General features: G+C 32.7%; 2 protein-coding genes across 3 annotated transcripts; one reads left to right on the top strand and one right to left on the bottom strand.

The window, feature by feature from the left end:
- The first annotated feature begins 1,558 nt into the window (after nucleotides 1–1,558).
- On the top strand, nucleotides 1,559–8,646 carry LOC106665434 (splicing factor 3A subunit 3). Its single transcript, XM_024225653.1, has 12 exons — nucleotides 1,559–1,800; nucleotides 4,271–4,318; nucleotides 4,386–4,544; nucleotides 4,654–4,726; nucleotides 4,783–4,874; nucleotides 4,937–5,158; nucleotides 5,218–5,354; nucleotides 5,423–5,578; nucleotides 5,648–5,834; nucleotides 5,892–6,002; nucleotides 6,078–6,168; nucleotides 8,188–8,646. Exons 1-12 carry the CDS (start codon nucleotides 1,705–1,707, stop codon nucleotides 8,319–8,321), a joined length of 1,506 nt encoding a protein of 501 aa, XP_024081421.1. The 5' UTR covers nucleotides 1,559–1,704; the 3' UTR covers nucleotides 8,322–8,646.
- Nucleotides 8,647–8,980: 334 nt separating this feature from the next.
- LOC106665458 (elongation of very long chain fatty acids protein 7-like) lies at nucleotides 8,981–16,908 on the bottom strand. 2 transcript variants are annotated; one of them, XM_014391873.2, is made up of 9 exons: nucleotides 16,836–16,908; nucleotides 16,674–16,763; nucleotides 13,130–13,198; nucleotides 12,884–13,074; nucleotides 12,730–12,825; nucleotides 12,617–12,673; nucleotides 12,448–12,553; nucleotides 9,805–9,938; nucleotides 8,981–9,745 (listed from the first exon to the last, which is right to left on the bottom strand). In XM_014391873.2, exons 3-9 carry the CDS (start codon nucleotides 13,188–13,190, stop codon nucleotides 9,557–9,559), a joined length of 834 nt encoding a protein of 277 aa, XP_014247359.1. In that variant the 5' UTR covers nucleotides 13,191–13,198; nucleotides 16,674–16,763; nucleotides 16,836–16,908; the 3' UTR covers nucleotides 8,981–9,556. The 2 variants fall into 2 exon arrangements, with proteins under 2 accessions (XP_014247359.1, XP_014247360.1); XM_014391874.2 differs by having other exon boundaries at nucleotides 13,130–13,195.
- Nucleotides 16,909–20,148: the final 3,240 nt, after the last annotated feature.

Raw genomic sequence — 20,148 nt, 5'->3', positions numbered from 1 at the left:
TAAAGTAGATAAAAAGGAGTCAAAACTTTCAAAAGCCAAGAGTGAAAATTTCACGTTCATTTTCATGTAAATGAGACCCATGTTTGAACATTTCCGAATCGTTCTAGTCTGCCTATTCTCACTGATTTTGTCTGTCAGGTGTGACATTGTGCTCTTGAACATAAATCAAGATACAAGATACAATGATTCACCTGTAATTAAAATTATGCTTGCTAATTCTCTTTTTGATGTCCCATTTAAAAAATTCACTCTTTAATAAAAAAATAAAAAATTATTTCTGAAAAATCGCCCTTTGCTAGCTAGCAGACCTATGAACAAAACATTACCATTATTGTCCCTTTAAAATACAAACGAAAGACAGTTTTGACTTTTGAAAAAGCGACAGAGCCTAAAGCAAAAGTTGTATTTCTTTGTGACCTGTTATTTCAAAATTTGTGAAGTCATGAGGAGTGTTCAAGAATAAGGTAGTTTAGAAAAACACCTTTTTCATTTTTTTGCCAATTTTTCAACCTTTATTCGGGTCATCTTCAGGGCATAATTCGTAGTACCATTCTTGTGGTGTCATATTGGCACAAAACCAATATAACACCACAGGAATAGCACCACGCTTTATACCCTGAAGATGATCTGAATAAAGGTCGAAACGTCAACCAAAAAATTAAAAAAGTATTTTTCTAAATACCTCATTCTTGACCGCTAAAGCAAAAGATTAATATTTTTAATAAGGTAGTTCAAATTAAAAACAAAAAAGACACAAGTGGGCTCTACAAATCTAATTATTGCAAATAAAATAAATAATGAAGATCATTTAGGATGGAAAATAGTAAAGGTCCAAGAAAAGGGCCTTGGGGTAGCAACTGAAATTGAGAAAGAAGAGGAGATAGAATTTGAAACTTTAGCTCTCTGAGTCTCTTCTCATCATAAGATTAGCAGAAATAGAAGAAAAATCTAAAAAATAAGCAAATTATGATTTGCAGAGCTGAATGCATTAAAAAAAAAAAAATCAAGTAGAACAGTAAGTACATTTTATGTCAATGCCTAGATGGATATGATCTGAGATTTTTAGAAGGTTTTGTTTTCCAGCTATGAAATTTTCAGAAGCCGGATAGAAAAGGAAATATAAGGGCATTTAGGATATTTGTTTGAAAAAATGTTTTTCAAATGCTTTATACAGTGATGGAAGAGTACTAATAGGGCATAGTCACTAGCAATGATGGGTTTAGGTTCTTTCAGGACGAGGTGAGAGAAAAGTTTAAAAAATGTAGGTTCTGTATTTTAATGTAACAGGAATAGAAAAAATTATGAGTTTGATAAGTGATTTAAATCAGATCAGACCCTCTAGCATTATATTTAATTGAAAAGGATAGCTCTAAACTCTTTTCCAGCGACGGATTTTAACAATTGAAGAAGTATTTCTATAAGTAATCCACCAATGTAAGAAGAAGATGCGACAAATATCAAGGAATTGATCGCTGGGTCCGTTAAGTTTCGCCGTTTTGTATAGCGTTTATTGGTTGACACCCAGCGCTCCTTGGGGAACCACGTGTTCTTCAACTACAGTAGACGCTTTTACTCTGTTGTCGTCAGAAACTTACGTTGAGGTTCTGTTTTCACTCTTGTAAGTTGTAAGTGTAAACTCGTTTCTAAAGAAATTATCCAATTTGTACTGCAAAAGAAAATTTCTTCGATAAATAAATCCAGGAAATGGAGACGATTCTGGAGCAGCAGAGGAGGTACCACGAGGAAAGGGAGAGGCTGATGGATGCCATGGTGAAAGAGATGCTACATAAAAAATCCAGTGTAAGCGTCAATTCTGTCTAAAAGTTAAACCGCAACATAAACATAAATAGTTATAAACATAAACGAATGATCCAATGTCCAAATGTCATTGGGGTGGATGAATTTATATAACAAAAATTTCACTCTAATTTAAGGTGTAGGCTGATCAACGATTTAATACTAGAATTACTATAAATAATAGAAGATCCTCCTGAAACGATTGATCCCTACACTTAATGCTTTCAGACCACTAATTTGGTTTTCACTCTGAACGTTCCTCACCCTAGCAAGTGCTTCGCTTTGTAGACCACATATCCTCATCATTAGAGCATAAAGCATACTGTATGGAGACCTTCCTAGATGTGTCAGAAGTATTTGACCGCATGTGGCATAAGTGTCTTTTATACAAGCTAAAGTGTGTCCTTAATTTATCTGTCATGGTTTAAATGTTAAGGCATCTAAATCTTGTTTTAGCCATGCCGATGTTTTAGGGTTTTAATCTTTTCATTACCTTGGAATTTTATATTGACATTATTGAGGATAAAAGGTAGGGTAAAGTCCCTTGTACATGACACCCATGATGGGTACTTTAGACGTTTCTTGAGGTTTGAAGAATTACACCCGCATTTTGGCATGGCTTAATTGTTAAGGCATCCAAATCTTGTTTTAGCCATGCCAATGGTTTTGGGTTCAAATCCTGTCATTGCACTTGGAATTTTATATTGACATTATTGAGGATAAAAGGTAGGGTACAGTCCCTTGTCTATGACACCCAAGATGAGTACTTTAGATGTTTCTTGATGTTTGCAGAATTATACCCACATTTTGGACATTTTGGTATGGCTTAATTGTTAAGGCATCCAAATCTTGTTTTCACCAACGGTTTTGGGTTCGAATCCTGTCATTGCCCTTGGAATTTTATATTGACATTATTGAGGATAAAAGGTACGGTACAATCCCTTGTCTATGACACCCAAGATGAGTACATTAGACGTTTTTTGATGTTTGCAGAGTTAAACCCGCATTTTGTACGTTTTGGCATGGCTTAATGGTTAAGGCATCCAAATCTTGTTTTAGCCATGCCAACTGTTTTGGGTTCAAATCTTTCCATTGCCCTTGGAATTTTATATTGACATTATTTTGGATAAAAGGTAGGGTAAAGTCCCTTATATATGACACCCAAGGTGGGTACTTTAGACGTTTCTTGAGGTTTGCAAAATTAAACCCGCATTTTGGCATAGCTTAATTGTTAAGGCATCCAAATCTTGTTTTAGCCAAGCCAATGGTTTTGGGTTCGTATCGTTTCATTGCCCTTGGAATTTTTATGGGCATTATTGGGTATAAAAGGTAGGGGAAAGTGCCTTGTTCGTGTCACACAAGACGGGTATTTTGGACGTTTCTTGAGATTTGCAGAATTAAACTTGCATTTTGATCATTTATGTCCATCCTGGTTCATCTATCCACATTCTTCATCCATTGGCATTCTGGCTATATATTGTTTATGCTGATTTATTTTTATTTATTTATTTTTTTAAATGGTATGGGGTCCTTTCCTCCACTGTTGAGTTGTCCAAAGTTGAGTTTTACTTTAATTTTTTTTAGGAACCATTAAAGCAATTTCCTTTATTTTTATTTTCCTCAGAACTGTGGTGTCTCCTCCTTAAATCTGGCTTTATTTCTTTGTATCTTAGGAGTCTTTGGCACTGGTGGCTGAGTTGTTAAGTCATAAAGTCTAGATTCTATGAACTTAAAATAATCCCTTAATAATTTACCGAGCCCTTTATTGACTTCATTTGGGTAAATGTTAATACATATTAGTCAGATTCCATCATTATTAATATTTTGTTGAAGTCGTTAGGAGTGGTCAAGAATGAAGTAGATTAGAAAAAACACCTTTTTAATTTTTTTTTTCTGGCGTTTCGTCCTTTATTTGGGCCATATGATGCTATCTTGTGGTGTCATATTGATTTTGCGTGAAACTGTTGTGGCACAAAACTAATATGACCCACAAGAATAGCATCACACTTTATGCATTGAAGATGACCTGAATAAAGGTTGAAATGCCAGGGAAAAAATAAAAAAGGTATTTTTGTAAACGACTTCATTCTGACTGCTCCTCACGACGAACAAATTATTGAACAGCCTGTCACTAAAAAACACAAATTTAATATCGGTTAATAATCAAACACTTAAGCCTAATTATGTTAATTGAGGTCTAACAAACAGCACTTGAATTATTAAATTTATTTAAGCAAAACTTAATAGTTCGTATAATTTGAGTTGAAACTATTAATTTGAAACATACTTGATAAATGGACATGATACTTCAGTGTAAACTCAAAAAAATATTCTTAATCACATCTCTTAGGCCTGACGTTTCAGTTAGACTTACATTATAAGTATACATGTAAAGTAGGAATTATAAAATTAATAAAACTTTTAACCACCATGGTATATCTACTATTAATCTAAACATTTTTCTCTTTTTTAGTACAGAGAGCAGATAAATTCAGACCACAGGCTCAAAATTCTTCTCGATGTATGTTACATTGGGCAAACTTAAATTTGTAATTGAGCAAATAATAACTTTTCGTCCTAATTTTTAGCAATACATGGAAAGCACAAATAAATTAAAAGAGTTGTACGAGGACAAAGACGGGATAAGGAAAGACGAAATAGCCGCATTATCAGGGCCTAATGAGTTTTCAGAATTTTACTCCAGACTCAAGGCGATCAAGGATTTCTACAGAAGGATACCAAATGAGGTCGGTATCTTATTCTATAATGTTGTGTACAATAATGTTATATAAAAATTACAAAATAAATGTTATTTATTGTTTATTAAAAATTTTCTCTAATATTTTTATATTTTAGATTTCCGTTCCAATGTCTGTTGAATTTGAAGAGCTGGCTAAATTGCGGGAGAACCCGACAGAAGAGACGACAAGTAAATACATTATTTTAAAATTGAATTGTAACTTTTATTTTTTTTTTTTTCTCCAGACCTTGTAGAGTTCACGGATGAAGAAGGCTATGGAAAATATTTAGACCTGCATGAGTGTTATGAAAAATACATAAATCTAAAAGGCGTAGAGGTATTTTATAAATACTCGTCAATAAAAAAATTAAACGTACAATAAATAACGTTATATTTTAGAAAGTTGATTACATCACGTATCTTACAACTTTTGATCGTTTGCACGAAATACCGAAAGAAAGGAAAACGTCCGAATATAAAAGATACGTTGAAATGTTATTAGATTACCTTTATGATTATATAATGAGAATAAAACCGCTGCATGATATGGGCCAAGAAATGGAAGGGGTTCAAAAAGAGTTCAACGCCCAATGGGAGGCTGGGACTTTTATTGGCTGGCCGGTATGTTCTTTTAAAATAATATAAATTTAAAAAATAAGCTAGAATGTTATATTTTGTAGAAAGAAACTGGCAGTGTGTTAACCAACGTGGGCGCACATTTAGACCTGTCTGCATTTTCATCGTCCGAAGAATTAGCCTCGTTGGGTCTAGACAGATTGAAATCGGCTCTGATGGCGCTTGGTTTAAAATGCGGAGGGTAAGTAAATTTTTCTAACTCGTTTGACTCATTTTCATGACACTGGCTTGTTCGCATGTATTTTACAGGACATTGGAAGAAAGGGCTCAGAGGCTTTTCAGTACAAAAGGGAAGAAATTATTAGATCCAAGTCTATTAGCAAAGTCCAAACCGGGAAAGTCAAACAGAAACAAAGATAACGAAAGACAAAGAGATATCGCTTTGATTGAAGCCCAAGTTTACAAGTAAAATCACATTTTAAAAAAAATAGTAACGAGTAATTTTTTAAGTAAATAATTAAAATTTTCTTTCAGACTAGCTGATATTTTAAGCGAGCAAAGGGTAGCAACAAAGGAAAACGTGCAAAGGAAGCAAGCTAGGACTGGCGAAGAAAGAGGAGAATCTGATGCAGAGGCTTCCTCTTCGGCGTCAGAAGCTGAAGAAGATGATGATGGTGTTCCTTATAATCCTAAAAATTTACCATTGGGCTGGGATGGAAAGGTTTGTGCTAGTGTTTTTCTCTTAGTTTAACTTTAATCATATTAATTTTTGTTACAGCCTATTCCTTATTGGTTGTATAAGCTGCACGGCTTGAATATAAGCTACAATTGTGAAATATGCGGAAATTTCATATACAAAGGGCCTAAAGCATTTCAGCGCCATTTTGCTGTAAGTCTTCTTCTGTTATGATTTAAATGCACATTATTTATTTATTTTTAATTAAAATGTGATTTTTGTTGTCAGGAATGGAGGCATGCTCATGGAATGAGGTGTCTAGGCATACCGAACACAGCTCATTTTGCAAATGTAACACAGATAGAAGACGCTCTTGCATGTAAGTAATATAAGCATTGGATAATTTTTTTTCTTTAAAAAATAAAAAAATTGGTTGTTCATGAGCAGGAGGATAAACTGCGTCACAAACACATACACATTCAAAACTTCACTGACACAAGCACACCAACATTATGTATATAAAGGCGGCTCCAGATGTGTGGGTATTTGCCGAATGCCGATTGCCGCCTAATATTCCAGAAATGCGGCCAATTCCAGAGCCAAATGGTGTGCCTTTGTATAAACACTTGTGGGTTTTTTATAACCTTTTAGGTTTGCAGAAACAGGGAATACGTATTTTCCAAATGCCGCGGGAGTCCTCAACTTACTACAGTTTGTGATGAACAACAATGAAACGTGTCATTGCTGCAGCTGCGGTTACTATTTTGTGCAGTGACTACAAACTAATTGAAAAAATATATTTAATTACATTTTTTATTAAATTCACTAATTTCGTGGCCCGCTTGACCAATTAATACATTACAATTAATTAAGGTTTTTAGTTGAGATAAAAAAGTCAATGGCATAAGCAGGATTCGAACCCACGATCTTTGGCTTGATACGGTTGAGATGGGAAGTTGGTGTGTGAGCGGATCGAGAACTAAAAACCTCAATTAGTTGGTCAAGCGGACCACGAAATTAGTGAATTTAATTATTTAAAATGAAGTATACTTCACTAAAGCTCTCTGTGGCCATTTCATTTGTCGTCGAGAATCCAATCCGATTACACAACATTTGAAAAATGGCAAAAAGGAGGGAAAATTCAAAAGGTAGGGTTGAGATGGGAAGTTAGTGTCCGAGTGGATCGAGGTCACGATAGCTCAAGTGGTAGAGTAGCAGCGTATCAAGCCGAAGATCGTGTGTTCGAATCCCGCTCGTGCAATTGACTTTTTTATCTCAACCAAAACCTTAATTAATTGAAAAGTAAATTTAAAAGTTAGTAAATTCACTAGTTTCGTGGTCCGCTTGACCAATTAATATACTACAATTAATTAAGGTTTTTAGTTGAGATAAAAAGTCACTGGCACGAGCGGGTTGAAAAATTATGTTGAAAAATGGCAAAAAGGAGGGAAAATTCAAAAGGTGGGGTTGAGATAGGAAGTTGATGTCCGAGTGGATCGAGGTCACGATAGCTCAAGTGGTAGAGCAGTGGCGTATCTAGCCGAAGATCGTGTGTTCGAATCCCGCTCGTGCCATTGACTTATTTATCTCAACTTAAAACCTTAATTAATTGTAATATATTTTTTATATTTTTAATTATTGCTTTATTTATAAAACAATTTATGATTTGTAAGAGAAGCTTTCCAAATCGGTTCTGTTTCATAAACGTTGAGAAACTCTAAAACTGTTGCATTGGGTCAATCCATTCCAAATAAGAAAAACAATTTTTATTGTGTAAATTAAAACATCTATACTAGTTAGCAATTGTTTAATAATGAAAAATAAATAGTATTAAATAGAAGTATACACCTACTGTTGATTTTGATAACAGTTGAATGTTGGTTAAAGGTATGTACAGTTATAGTTGATTCGCGAATGTGTGGATGGTTTGAGTGCGGTTACTTCACGAATATTCATGCCCTTTGAAGCGGATAAGAAAACCAACAAAAAGCTGAGCACTGTGAGCACCGGATGCTGTTATTCGGCGAATGGCCGAGTGTCCATCCACACTAGTCTTGATTCGGTGAAAATTTATGTGGCATTCGGCGAATACCGCATGTCTGGGACTGCCTTAATTGGGTTACTGCTGCTAGAACTTGTCCTGGGCAAGAATTCGGGGAGGAGGGCTTTGGGCAAGGGTACTTTCCTGGGTTGTTACATGAGCGAGTAGTTCTGGGGAGGTCTGAAAGTGTGGTTGGCTGCATGTATGAGCACAACCCAACCGAAGACCCCTGTATTGAGAAGTGAATAGGCTCAACTCGGCACATGTTTGTATGTACATACATTTGCGGATTTGGGCCTATATAAATCCAAAAGCCAAAGTATTATTGTTCATATGTTTTGTTTGTTTGTTTTAAAGTATGGGAAAAATTAAAAACACTAAAACACGAGGAGAGGTGGCAGCCAGAGCAAGAAGAGGAGTATGAAGATTCTCTAGGAAATGTTGTTAACAGAAAGACATATCAAGATTTAAAACGACAAGGACTTCTTTAATTTTAACAGTGTTTTATTACAAACTATTTTTGAATTTAAACATTTGTAATTCATTGTATCTGAATTCGTTGTAAATACTGATTATTTTATTGTTTATGGAAAAAACTTAAATATAAGTATACTTTAAACTTTGTACTTGTAACCCATTTCTTTTTTTGTAATGAAAAAGGGTTAAAATAAATGCTTAATCCCCCCCCCCATGAATGTAAACTAAGTACCTCTGGAGAGAAAAGAAAGCGGCCAGGTCAGGACCAGAATTTATCATGTATAAACAAGAGTTGATTTTGTTCGAAAAAATATTAATTTAAAAATAAAATAAAAAAGATAAAATGCGGAACTGTGGGGTGCTGGCAGGGAGGAAGAAAGCTCTCTGGAAAATCAGATGAACATCGACCAAGAACGGGCAGCAGAAGATAAGCTCTGCATGTTCCATTTGAACAATNTTTAAAGGGGAATGCAACCACCAAGGGTCATGATTGTCCCAATGACTAACTCATTATCTAATAGGTAGAAAGAGGCATACAGATTAAAGCTACCCACGCGGACGGTCGACCTAGTATATTTGTCGATCCATATTTATTTATCTTTATTCTATATCTATTATTAATATTTATTGTCTTTATTATTGTCATATCTAATTATTATTATCTTTATTTATCTTATTTAATTTATCTTTATATATCTGATCTTGAAAATGTTGATTTTTTAATTTCTGTTTTGGAGACATGACCATACTCTATTGATCCGAAATCCATTATGGATCTTATAGTAGATTTGTATAATTCAAGGCCTATTGAAGAGTCTTTTCCACATTTTGCACCAGTAAAGCTACAAAGCAGATTTGGTTTTATTGGTATAAAGCAGCAAGTGGTAATTCTGGGTCTTCAGTAAGCCGGATCAACTTAAGAATTCATAAAACACATTCCAATACTGCGAAATTAAGCTGAGCGAATAAAAAGAACTCACTAAAATACAAAGGTTCACATGTAAAATCAGCATTTTCAATCTTTATACAAATATATTTAAAAAATCAAATTCTAAAATTAATATTAAAAAATATATCTGTAATTCATAAATGTATTATTCATCAGCAGTAAATTTGTTATATATACAATTTTAAACGTATCTTCTCCATAGGAGGGATATTTCCAATTACAAAATGTTTTGTAATGTTTAAATTTGCGAATAATTATACACTTTAATAATAATTCTGCGAATGGGATAGCTCCAGTGAATCAGTGCTGTTTGTAATCTTGTTTGTTCAATTTTTTCGTCTTTATGTAAGCTTGGAAGTAAAATTGGGAAAAGAGTACTATCATTAAAGCGACTTGCGTCATATAAATTAAAATAGGTAGTTTCGGAACTGAGCAGTTTGGATCTAAAATTGTAACTACATGATGGTAAAATATAAGAATGAACTGGATCTGGAAAAAAAAAAAAAAATATTAAAATGAACATCTGTTTAAAAAGGAATGAAACTTACCAACTGTAACTGTGTGATAAATTTTTTCCACCCAAGTGATTTCACATTTTTATTATAAAGACTTAATAAGTAGTATGTGTACATGGTAACATGTATGATGGCATTTATGCCTGCAGTAAAAGCTTCATGATTAGCTGAAAAATGTTCAATAACGATTAATAATTATTATTTGGAACGTTCTGATTGTATAAAATTGTTAAATTTGTACTATAAGAACTTTCAAAATTTATTTTCTTATAAAATCACGAGTTATGAACATGCAATATTTATTATGACTCGATATGTTTAATTTTTGCCATTATAAACCGGTCGATCGTTAACAAATCAAATTTCAACATACTATTCTATCATTTTTAATTGATATGCTCATGCTTATTCAATGGAATGTTGATGAAAATAAGATGTACATAGTAATATTTTTTCTAAACTTCATGAATAAAAAATCTGTTTTTTCTTTTTAACTGGATTCAAATTGTTTCACACATTTAACAACGAATTCATGAAACAAATGTTGAAAGAAAAGATGCTTTCATTTTTCAACATGTGACAACTGTAGATTAGTTATAACTAGAGCCAGAATTCGTATGCAATTGCATATTCTTTTTGCTAACACTTACGAGCGACGTGATCAATTATTTTAAAGTTAAATCAGTTATTTAAAACCACTTCTGTTCATATATTTGCATATTGAAGGAATATCGCAAATTTGAAACATTTTTGAAGAAAAATAAAAATAAACTAGAAGACCAAGAAAATAAAAGTAAAAAGATGAGAGCTTAAGATTTTATTCAGCTTCGGTTAACTTTCAAGGGACAAAGGCACAAACAAATCCACACAATAGAATTATTTTGAAATAATCTACATCCCATTTCCAATATTCTGGGTGCCTGAAAAATAAATTTTCCTCAAGCAGTCAGGCTGTGGAAGGAAAAAGGGGCCTCATCTGAGACGCAAAAATTGTCAGTATCATTCTCCATTCGTATTTCCAACCTAGTAAATTTTTCTTTTCAACGTGAAACAGAAATCACCGGCAATACAGGAATTATATTACAAAAGAAAAAAAACTCCTTGACAAAAATCTTAAATTGAAGCAAAAAAAAACTTAAATTGTTATGCAGGGAATCTACAATTAATTTAAATTCCTACAAGTATGCTCCCTTTACCTCTTTTGATGTTTTTTTCGATGTAAAAATATTTTTTGAACAATAAACAGTGTGGTTTTAGATGAACTAACTTTAAAATGAATATCATAGTCAATTTTAATTCAGATCTTGAACTTAATTAAGCTTAATTATTTTGTCAGATGTGACGTAGTAGTTGAGACTGAGAGGAGAACCCAGAGGGAGTTGTATATTGTTATTTATTTTGTATAATTTTTAAATTACATGAATTTTGTGACTAAGATTTTTCTATACTATTTCCTTTCAAAATGAATATGTATTAGACCAAAAAATAATAGGTCTAGATTAAAAAAGTTCATTATCGGGTGATGTCTTGCCTCTTGGGCATTCATCCTGCATCATCATTAATTTTTTAGTGAAAATATTTGGCATATTTCAGATTTTCTATTGCATACATTGCATATTTGAGAGATTTTATCTCGTATAAATTCAGGCTCTACATACAACAAAGTCACATATAAAAAGAGCGTGGGCAATTACATTAAAAAAATTAAATTAAAGAATTCATCTTATTTGCATTATTTTAATGCTGCTATTTAATAAATCAACCGGTTTATAATAATAGAGAATAAAAGTGATGAATTGATGATTTGACAAATTTTGCTATCATCAGGCCTATTCCAGGTAAACCTATCCAAAAACAACCGATCAAATAACATACAGAAAATTTGAAAGTGTTAGTTATACTGACCACTTTTTTTTCACAAATAATCTGAATTTTTATATGGTCAGTTGATCGAAAAACTCAATTATCTTCTGAGCTTTTAACTTATTTCAGGTCATCATCGGGGCAAAACAATCTTAAATCGACAAATTGACTTCAATTTTTAATTTTATTTGACCATAAGCTCAGTCTCAACAAGGATTGTGACCTTAAAATAGGTCAAAAACTCGGCAGACATCAATTGAATTTGTTTTTCAATCAAAATCATACCACGATTCAAATTTTTTGTGTGTGACAAGTGGAAAAACATGATTGATGACAAGAGTTAAAGTGGGTGATCAGAGGCCACATAGAAATTTATTTTAATGCAATAAATCATTATTCAGTTAAAATTGATTAAATTGAGCCAATCTCTTACCAACTAAAACAAATTTCTTCTTTTCATCCCATATTTTTATCTAGTTTTATTATTATGTACTATCAGGTTAAGATTGTAAGGGAATCAGTTCATCCCTTTGAAATGTTCTTTGGCAGAATAAAATCAGATTGAGGTAAACAAAGTCAATACAAGCTAATAAAAAGCGCTACGGACCCGATATTTTAATTTTTAAGGTTTGACCCCTCATCCATGACATCCAACAAGAAGTTGGATGTTAAGCCTTCCTGCATGACAAGAATTACATTTGAGATAGCATTTTGTAGCAGAATGCCGTAAAGGGTTTTAGTCTTGGTAATTTGTATATATACATAGGATAAGTATTATTTTGTGTACATTTTTTGTAACAACAGAAAACTTACAACTGGTCAGTTTTACTATAAGCCAGGTACCGATACACATTCCAACATGGTGATATACATGGAGAAATGTAATTTGATGGTAATTTTTTTTTAAAACCATGAAAACCTAAAACAAAAATATTAGTGATAAACAATAAAAATAACTACTGAAACACTTTGTTTTACTTACAGTATCAAATAAATCGGATAATTTTAGCATTACATAGAAATAACGCCAATATCTCAACTGAAAAAAAAAATTATGAAACATTTTCAATAAAGATATAATTTTTTTTTAGTCACCTGCGAAAGCACTTGATGTTTATCGGAATTTGGTATGTTCTCGAAGGATAAACAGAACATATTATTTTTATAAATGTTGAACATTATCGGAAAGATCTGTGGATCAAAAGAAAATGAATACCAAATAAAAGAAAATAAACAATGCTAAATTTACCTTAACGACTAGGAACATGTTGGCAATTATTTGTACTATGTTGAACGCAGCCATGATGTTGTTAAGCTTGAATGGCTTATGGTTTTCCATCAACTTGCGCCCCCCATAAAATATGAAGTAATAGTAAATGCCAATTATCAGCATCATTGGGAGAGGTGAACCCATCAGCATATAATTGCTGATTTCCTTATCTGCAAGATTTTCTCAGACAGTAAAAATCAGCATCAAATACGAGAATAACATTACCTGCAAGTTCTATAAAAAGGTAGTTGTGCATGTCGTAGCAGTATTTCAGGAGTGCAGCCATGGTGTCTACTAATAACGAAAAAGTTTACATTGAAGTTAAAACTACTATTACTAAAATTATTTAGCAATGTTTGTACCAAATTAAAAATTTTATGTTAAAAACTGGAAAAAGTTTACTGATTGCTGGTTTATACAAGCTCTTGCATGTACTACAGTTTAGCCTATCACTTCTCCCAGACCACTGGCATTTCCAACTTTTGTATTTCACAATAAATTACCGGCGGCCTCAAAAATCACTCACCTCGGGTCTGGCAGTCAGAGGTCAGACCTTGTTATTATACGTCCAGCCTCTGGGGACAGTCAAAAGCTAGCACTTGGAAACTCACTCACTCTCAAATACATTCTTTCCTGTTTACATACCATTCACTAATTAGGGTGATGCAGTACTCGATATTTTTCCATCACCCTAAACACCTATTATATAACTAACTTAATTTAGGGTCAATGGGGTACTCGATATTCTGTCATTGCTCTCATACCACACTTTCACGCTAATAAATACTTTCACTCTCAACACTCGCTAAGTACACAAAACTATCAGTATTATATACAATAAAACAACACTGTTTCCTCCATAAATACGAACAGGAGACCAAGATAGCTGTTGGGCTCAAGTACAGTTCAAAATTGTCATTTTTGTTATTTTCAAGAGAATTTTAGGCTTCGGTAGAAGAACATTTTTTTTATTTTTACAAAAATTTGTATCTAAGAGTTTTTCGGGGTGTAAAACAAGAATATTGGTGGCTAGGCATGGATGTCGTAGTTATTAAAATTTCATAATTTATGATTAAACATCGTAAAAAAAAGTACGATATGATCCCACTTATTTTCTTCTATCTACAAACAACAAAAATACATATTTATGTACATAAAATGTAACAACCTTGAAATACGTGCATAAGAAAGGCAGAAAACTGCATTAAATTGTACGTGTGTTTTATTAGCGACAATTAATAATTTGTAGAAGTCATGAAGAGCAGTCAGGAATGAAGTATTTTAGAAAAAACACCTTTTTCATTTTTTCGCCGTCGTTTCGACCTATATTCGAGTCATCTTCAGGGCAAAAAGTGTTATTCTTGTTGACGACAATTTCACACAAAACAAATACGACGCCATGAGAATAGCACCACATTTTACGCTCTGAAGATGATTCGAATAAAGGTCAAAACGTAGGCAAACAAAATGAGCAAAGCGTTTTTCTAAAATACTGCCTGACCTCTCCTCACAACTTCAACAAATTATTAAATTATATATATACTTGACCTAGTATTACCAAAAGAAAGTTTAATTAAAATCTGTAATCCCACGTAAACCCTAGTGTTCATAGTAAATTATTCTAGCATATCTGTAAGCAGTTATGAACGTGTTTTTCTCTTTTTTCCTGTGTTTCACAGTTGAATTATGCGGCATTTCTAGTTTGTGTTGAAATCCATTTGAAGGTCGGGGAATAATAGAGTTTTTTTTCTAATTTTTCAATATTGTAGTTTTTGGTTAACCCAAGAAGATATGCGATTATATTATTATGTATCTTATCTTTATATTTTCCAGTAAAATATTTATAGTAACATCAAACTTTTTTTAAAACGTTAACAAGTTCACATTTACGTTTTAGTGGTCAATTGACCAAGTTACTTCTTTCAATTAAATATTCTTTCTATGTATGGTCTTAGTTAAGATAAAAAAGTCAATGGCACGAGCTGGATTCGAACCCACGATCTTCGGCTTGATACGCCGCTACTCTACCACTTGAACTATCATGACTTCGATCCCCTCGGACACTAACTTTCCATCTCAACCTAACCTCTCGAATTTTCCCTCCTTTTTGCTATTTTTTAAATGTCGTTTAAACTATTTGATCCTCGGTGACAAATGATTAATTGTCAATTAATTAAGGTTTTTAGTTGAGATAAAAAAGTCAGTGTCACGAGTGGGATTCGAACCCACGACCTTTGGCCAAATACACCGCTGCTTGATGATTACACGACATTTGGTGTCCGAGTGGATCGAACACGGTAGCTCAAGTGGTAGAGTATCGGCGTATTTAGCCGAAGGTCGTGGGTTCGAATCACGCTTGTGGCACTGACTTTTTTATCTCAGCCAATACCTTTTATAAATATTAATTAATTGAAATGGATTTTGCATAAAACTCATGAATTTCTGATCTCATTTAATTTGGTTTACATTAAAATAAGTTTATTGTAATTAATAGAATTTGCTATGGACACGTAGGAGGGCAGCGGAGCACTACATTTATGAACAGGCAGTTGATATAAGTTGATAAATTGAGATTATTAAGCCAGATTAGAATATGCAAAGTAAATATTATAGCCATCTATAAAATAAAAAGCTATATCGTCGATCCTCAAACCTCATGCTCAATTTGTAATCGGCATGAGTTAGAATCATTTCAGGCTTTCCATTTAATTTGCACTCTTTATGAAACTATTAGTAAAAAATGTTTATCCTCCCTGATAATGCTTCTTTGACTTATTATACCATAAAACATTGAAAAAGAGCCGTTAATTTGTATAAGTTGGTAATTTCTTGCTAAAACTGAGACATTTTATTGTAGAAGAGTAACTTAATTACAAAACTATTAAATGCAAAGAGTAACTTCTGTTCATTTATTTTTTTATTTTATTTGCTTTTATCTTTTTTCTTTAAAATAAGTTATTAATAAGTCTTTTCAGAGGATCTTCGGAAGAGGTCAAACAGAGAAAACTTCCTTACGGTTTTCTCTGTTTGACCTCTTCCAAAGATCCTCTGAAAAGACTTCTTGTATCCAGCAGGTCGATAATCTAGTTCATCGTTAAGTTATTAATGTAAATCTGAAACAATAATGGGCCTAAAAGAGTTCCTTGTGATACCTTACAATCCATGACACGCCTGATGATAATATCATTCAAATTAATCTTTTGTACTCTATTTGTTATGTTTTTGAAAATTTTTAATTGTAATCCTCTTATTCCTCAGTAAGGCTTACTAAATAGATCATGCCTAACAGAATCAAAACTTTTTTATTTTTCAATAAGTAATCCTGTTACCTCTTTTTAAGTGAAATTAATCAGAAAAACAAGTTATTTTAGCTCTAATATTTATAAAAAATATGTTGTTTATGTAAATCAGAAATGATAATGGGCCTAAAACAGTTCCTTGTGATATCCTACAATTCATTATGAGACTTGGGCTTATAACATCATTCACTTTAACCTTTTGTGCATTTGTTATGTTTAAAAAAAAATTTAATGCTAATCCTCTTATTCCATAGTTATCAAGCTTACTAAATAGATCATGCTATCAATCAAAAGCTTTTTGTTTTTCAATAATTAATCCTATTACAACCATTTTTTTAGTTGAATTAGTAGTCTAGTAAAAGTTTAGTGTTTAATTGCCAAGAAAAACATTAGCATACTTTAAAGGGAATGATTTGTTGAAATTGACAATAAATGTTTATCTTTCAAATGAGAAAAATTAATAACTTCACCTTAGCGCTCGAGTCCCCGATCACAGCTAGACTGACCAGTCCGTTGCTCAAAATGTGGCAAAAATTCAACATTCTTATTTTTATATGCCTCTAGAAAGAGATATGAATATACATTCAAAAAATAGTTGGCTAATCTGTTTTTATTAAAATGCGCATAATTACCGACTAGTCCAATTGAAAGATTTTGCAATATATTAAAATCTCAATTGGAAACAAAGAGTGTTAATAATTGAAAACAGAACTAAATTGTAAATTAAGTGATTCAAATTAAATGATCTGTGACCTAAAAAATCAATTATATTATGTACAATTACTTTAATTATTGGCTTTGCTGTCGCAACTATTTATTCTTTCTAACTTTCTGACCATTGACATATTTCTCAAGAAACAATTTCTTTTGATTTCAGTAGTTTTATCCTCATTGCATTGTATTTTTGTTTAACAGCCATTCAGTTCCTTTCATTTCACTTTCATCATGAATTAAAATGGTGAATGACAAATCACTTTATCTAGTACATCAATTGGTATACACCGGGATGAGAAGCGAGAGTCTACTTGATGTAATATTTTTTTTTTAAGGGCCAACAAACTACATTGATAACTGGTGATTATCACGTTTTATTTTTTTTTTTCTGTTACTCCAGCTAAGTTATGAAGTTATTATATATGACAATAACCGACTCTATCTTTTCTTTATCATATTGTACCTCAGGGCTCATCAATAGTCAAAAATAACATAAATCACAAACAATTGTGGATAATCCCCTCCATTCACTCTAATAAATTACATTCACACTACCCCAGAGTAGTCAATATTCCTAGAGGTAGTTGGCTTATATTCACGCATATAAATACGAGCATTCCAATAAACTTTCTCATACTGATAACCATTTCCGCTTAATTAATTTATTTTTTTTATGAGGGTTTGCAACAGCAGAGGTTATATAACCCCTCAGGGTGCCGGTGTTTTTGAAAAAAAGCCCATTTGTAAGTATGTCTGGTTTGAATGCAGGGCTGCTGGATTCGAACCCGGGACCTTTACCTTACACTGATGAGCACCAAGTCAACGCCTAAACTGTTGTGGCCACCGACGCCCCAAATGTTTATTCCATAACATATAGAATAATAACGAGCAAATAATTAAACCATAAGAAGGATGTAGTCTTTATAAAATGACTGCAGTTTATCTATTAGCAAACTAATTTTGCAAAGTATTATTTTTATCCCAGTCTTTCTATTTTAGCTGCTTCGGCTTGTCAGATATGCTTTTGCCACATTCAGGGTGATTTGGACTTGAATTTAATGGAAATGACCACACTGCAGGTCCATAAAAATATTACATACATTCCAAAATAGCAGTGAAACTAAATGATGAAAATCTAGCAAACCTAAAGAAGAAATCTCAGAATTACTTAATTACAAGCAATGAGAAGATGAAAAGGAATAGTTTGTTTTAGGTTAGGTCTGCCTCTTTATGACCTTGGTCACTGTGACCAATATAGGTTTGGTTATTTGTCCTCATTATTTTTTTACTCCTTCTGTGTATTCTTTACGCCTTATCTATTAATAGACATATTCTGATGTTTCTTCTTCTTCCTGGCAATATCTGCACAGGCTTGTTTCTGCAGCACTAAGGCCATACAACTCCTGAGTCTGCAGTGTTCCATAAACAGCCCTTATCATTCTAGTCGTAGCATGTGCTTGGCTTAGTAGTTCTGTTATTTTCTACAATGGTCCTTTATTGAACTTTTTCCCATGTGTATCCTGGAAAACTTTCCCCTAGAACCAAGGATTTTTTTTCCCCCCCGGCCGGCTAACTACTAGGGTCATTGCTGGCACCTCACGTATAAGCTTCTCGCATTTTTCTTTGCTTCATTTCAACTTTATCTCTATCTCATTCACTATATCTCTTCTTTTAATTTTGTTTCCTATCGACCAAACCGAGGAGTGTCTTGTTGCTCGTTCCTACCATCCCTCACGTGGTTTGTTAATAATACTTCAATATTTACAGACTAACAATACCCACTCATACCAAGAAAATAATTACCTAATCTACAGTTGGCAGGGCTCAGAGTTCAGGTGCATGACTCACGTCCTGCCCCTACAACTAAATAAAAAGTCGGTAGGATAGTCATAATCCTACCGACTTCCTTCCATTCCTGCTAATAAATACATTCATACAATATGTACAGAATTTCATTCATCCATTAGACTAATGTCCTTTTGATGGGCTTGTGGAGTACTCGATATTCCTCGACATCCACCAAGGACTTATTACAAACCATTGTCTGATAGAGCTATGTTTTTAACAATTTGGTGTTCTGCAAAAGGGTTCAGAACCGAAAGGTGTCCTGATTATTCTAACTGAACTTTACTGTTATATATATGGTCATAACTCAGCTGGAGAAAGAGGAAAATAAATCAGTAAGATTAAAACGTGATAACTGGTGATGAACAGTGTAGTTTGCTGGCCCTTAAAAAAACAAAAAAAAACACTAGAACTGAACTTTACTGACATATATATCTTCATAACTCCGCTGGAGAACCAGAAAAAAATTTGTAAGAGTAAAACGTGATAAGTACGTTATCACTATAGTTCGCCAGCCCTTAAAAAAAGTATTATATAAAGTTAACAGTGTAACACTTCTTATCCTGGTGTATACCAATTGATGTACTAGATATGTGATTACATTCGCCATTTTAATTCCTGATAAAAGTGTCTGTTAAACAAAAATACAACTCGAAAGGAATAAATCTGCTGAAAGCAAAAAATTATTTATAAACTAAGTCAATGCTTAGAAAGAATAAATAGTTATGATAGCAATGCCAATTAACGTAATTAATAGAATTGATTTGTTAGGTCACAAATCAGTTGATATGAATCAATTAATTCTTTTTTATCTATGCTATTCTGATGAAATAGCATCACTTGAACCAAAGATATATAATATATTTTATAGCAGTTTGTATCAACTCTTTTGCTGAAAATGAAGATACCGTCTTTTTGAAGATAAGACAAAAATGCTTTTGACAATTTTATTGAGACAAAATTGCTGACAGTCCATTTTATATCAGATATTATTAAGCAATTATTTTCAACAACAAAAATTATTAATGTTTTATCTAAGTGGTTGGAAAAGATAACTTTATGCAATATGGTAATAAAATTAGATAAATAGATTATCACCCCTTGTAATAATTTACTTTAATGAATTACATCATATAATTCATAGTAATTATTAAGTTAAAACAAATTGGTTTTTTCCTCGTGCAAATCAATTTGCCTTGTACTAACAATAATGTCAAAAGATGGGATTAGATAATTAAAAGGTTGTAGGATCTCGTTAGCTGAGTGGTCAGCAGAAGTCACTATCACCCATTTTTTCATGCAACCCTTCCCATAAGAACTAAATATACATATAAATGAAAAAAAAAATAAAGGGTTAGGATCAGTTTTGAAAAATAAAAACAAGCA

This window comes from Cimex lectularius, unplaced genomic scaffold, assembly GCF_000648675.2.
Source record: "Cimex lectularius strain Harlan isolate CLEC.00 unplaced genomic scaffold, Clec_2.1 scaffold37, whole genome shotgun sequence".
NCBI lineage: Eukaryota > Metazoa > Arthropoda > Insecta > Hemiptera > Cimicidae > Cimex > Cimex lectularius.
This window is presented reverse-complemented; position numbering and strand designations above follow the sequence as displayed.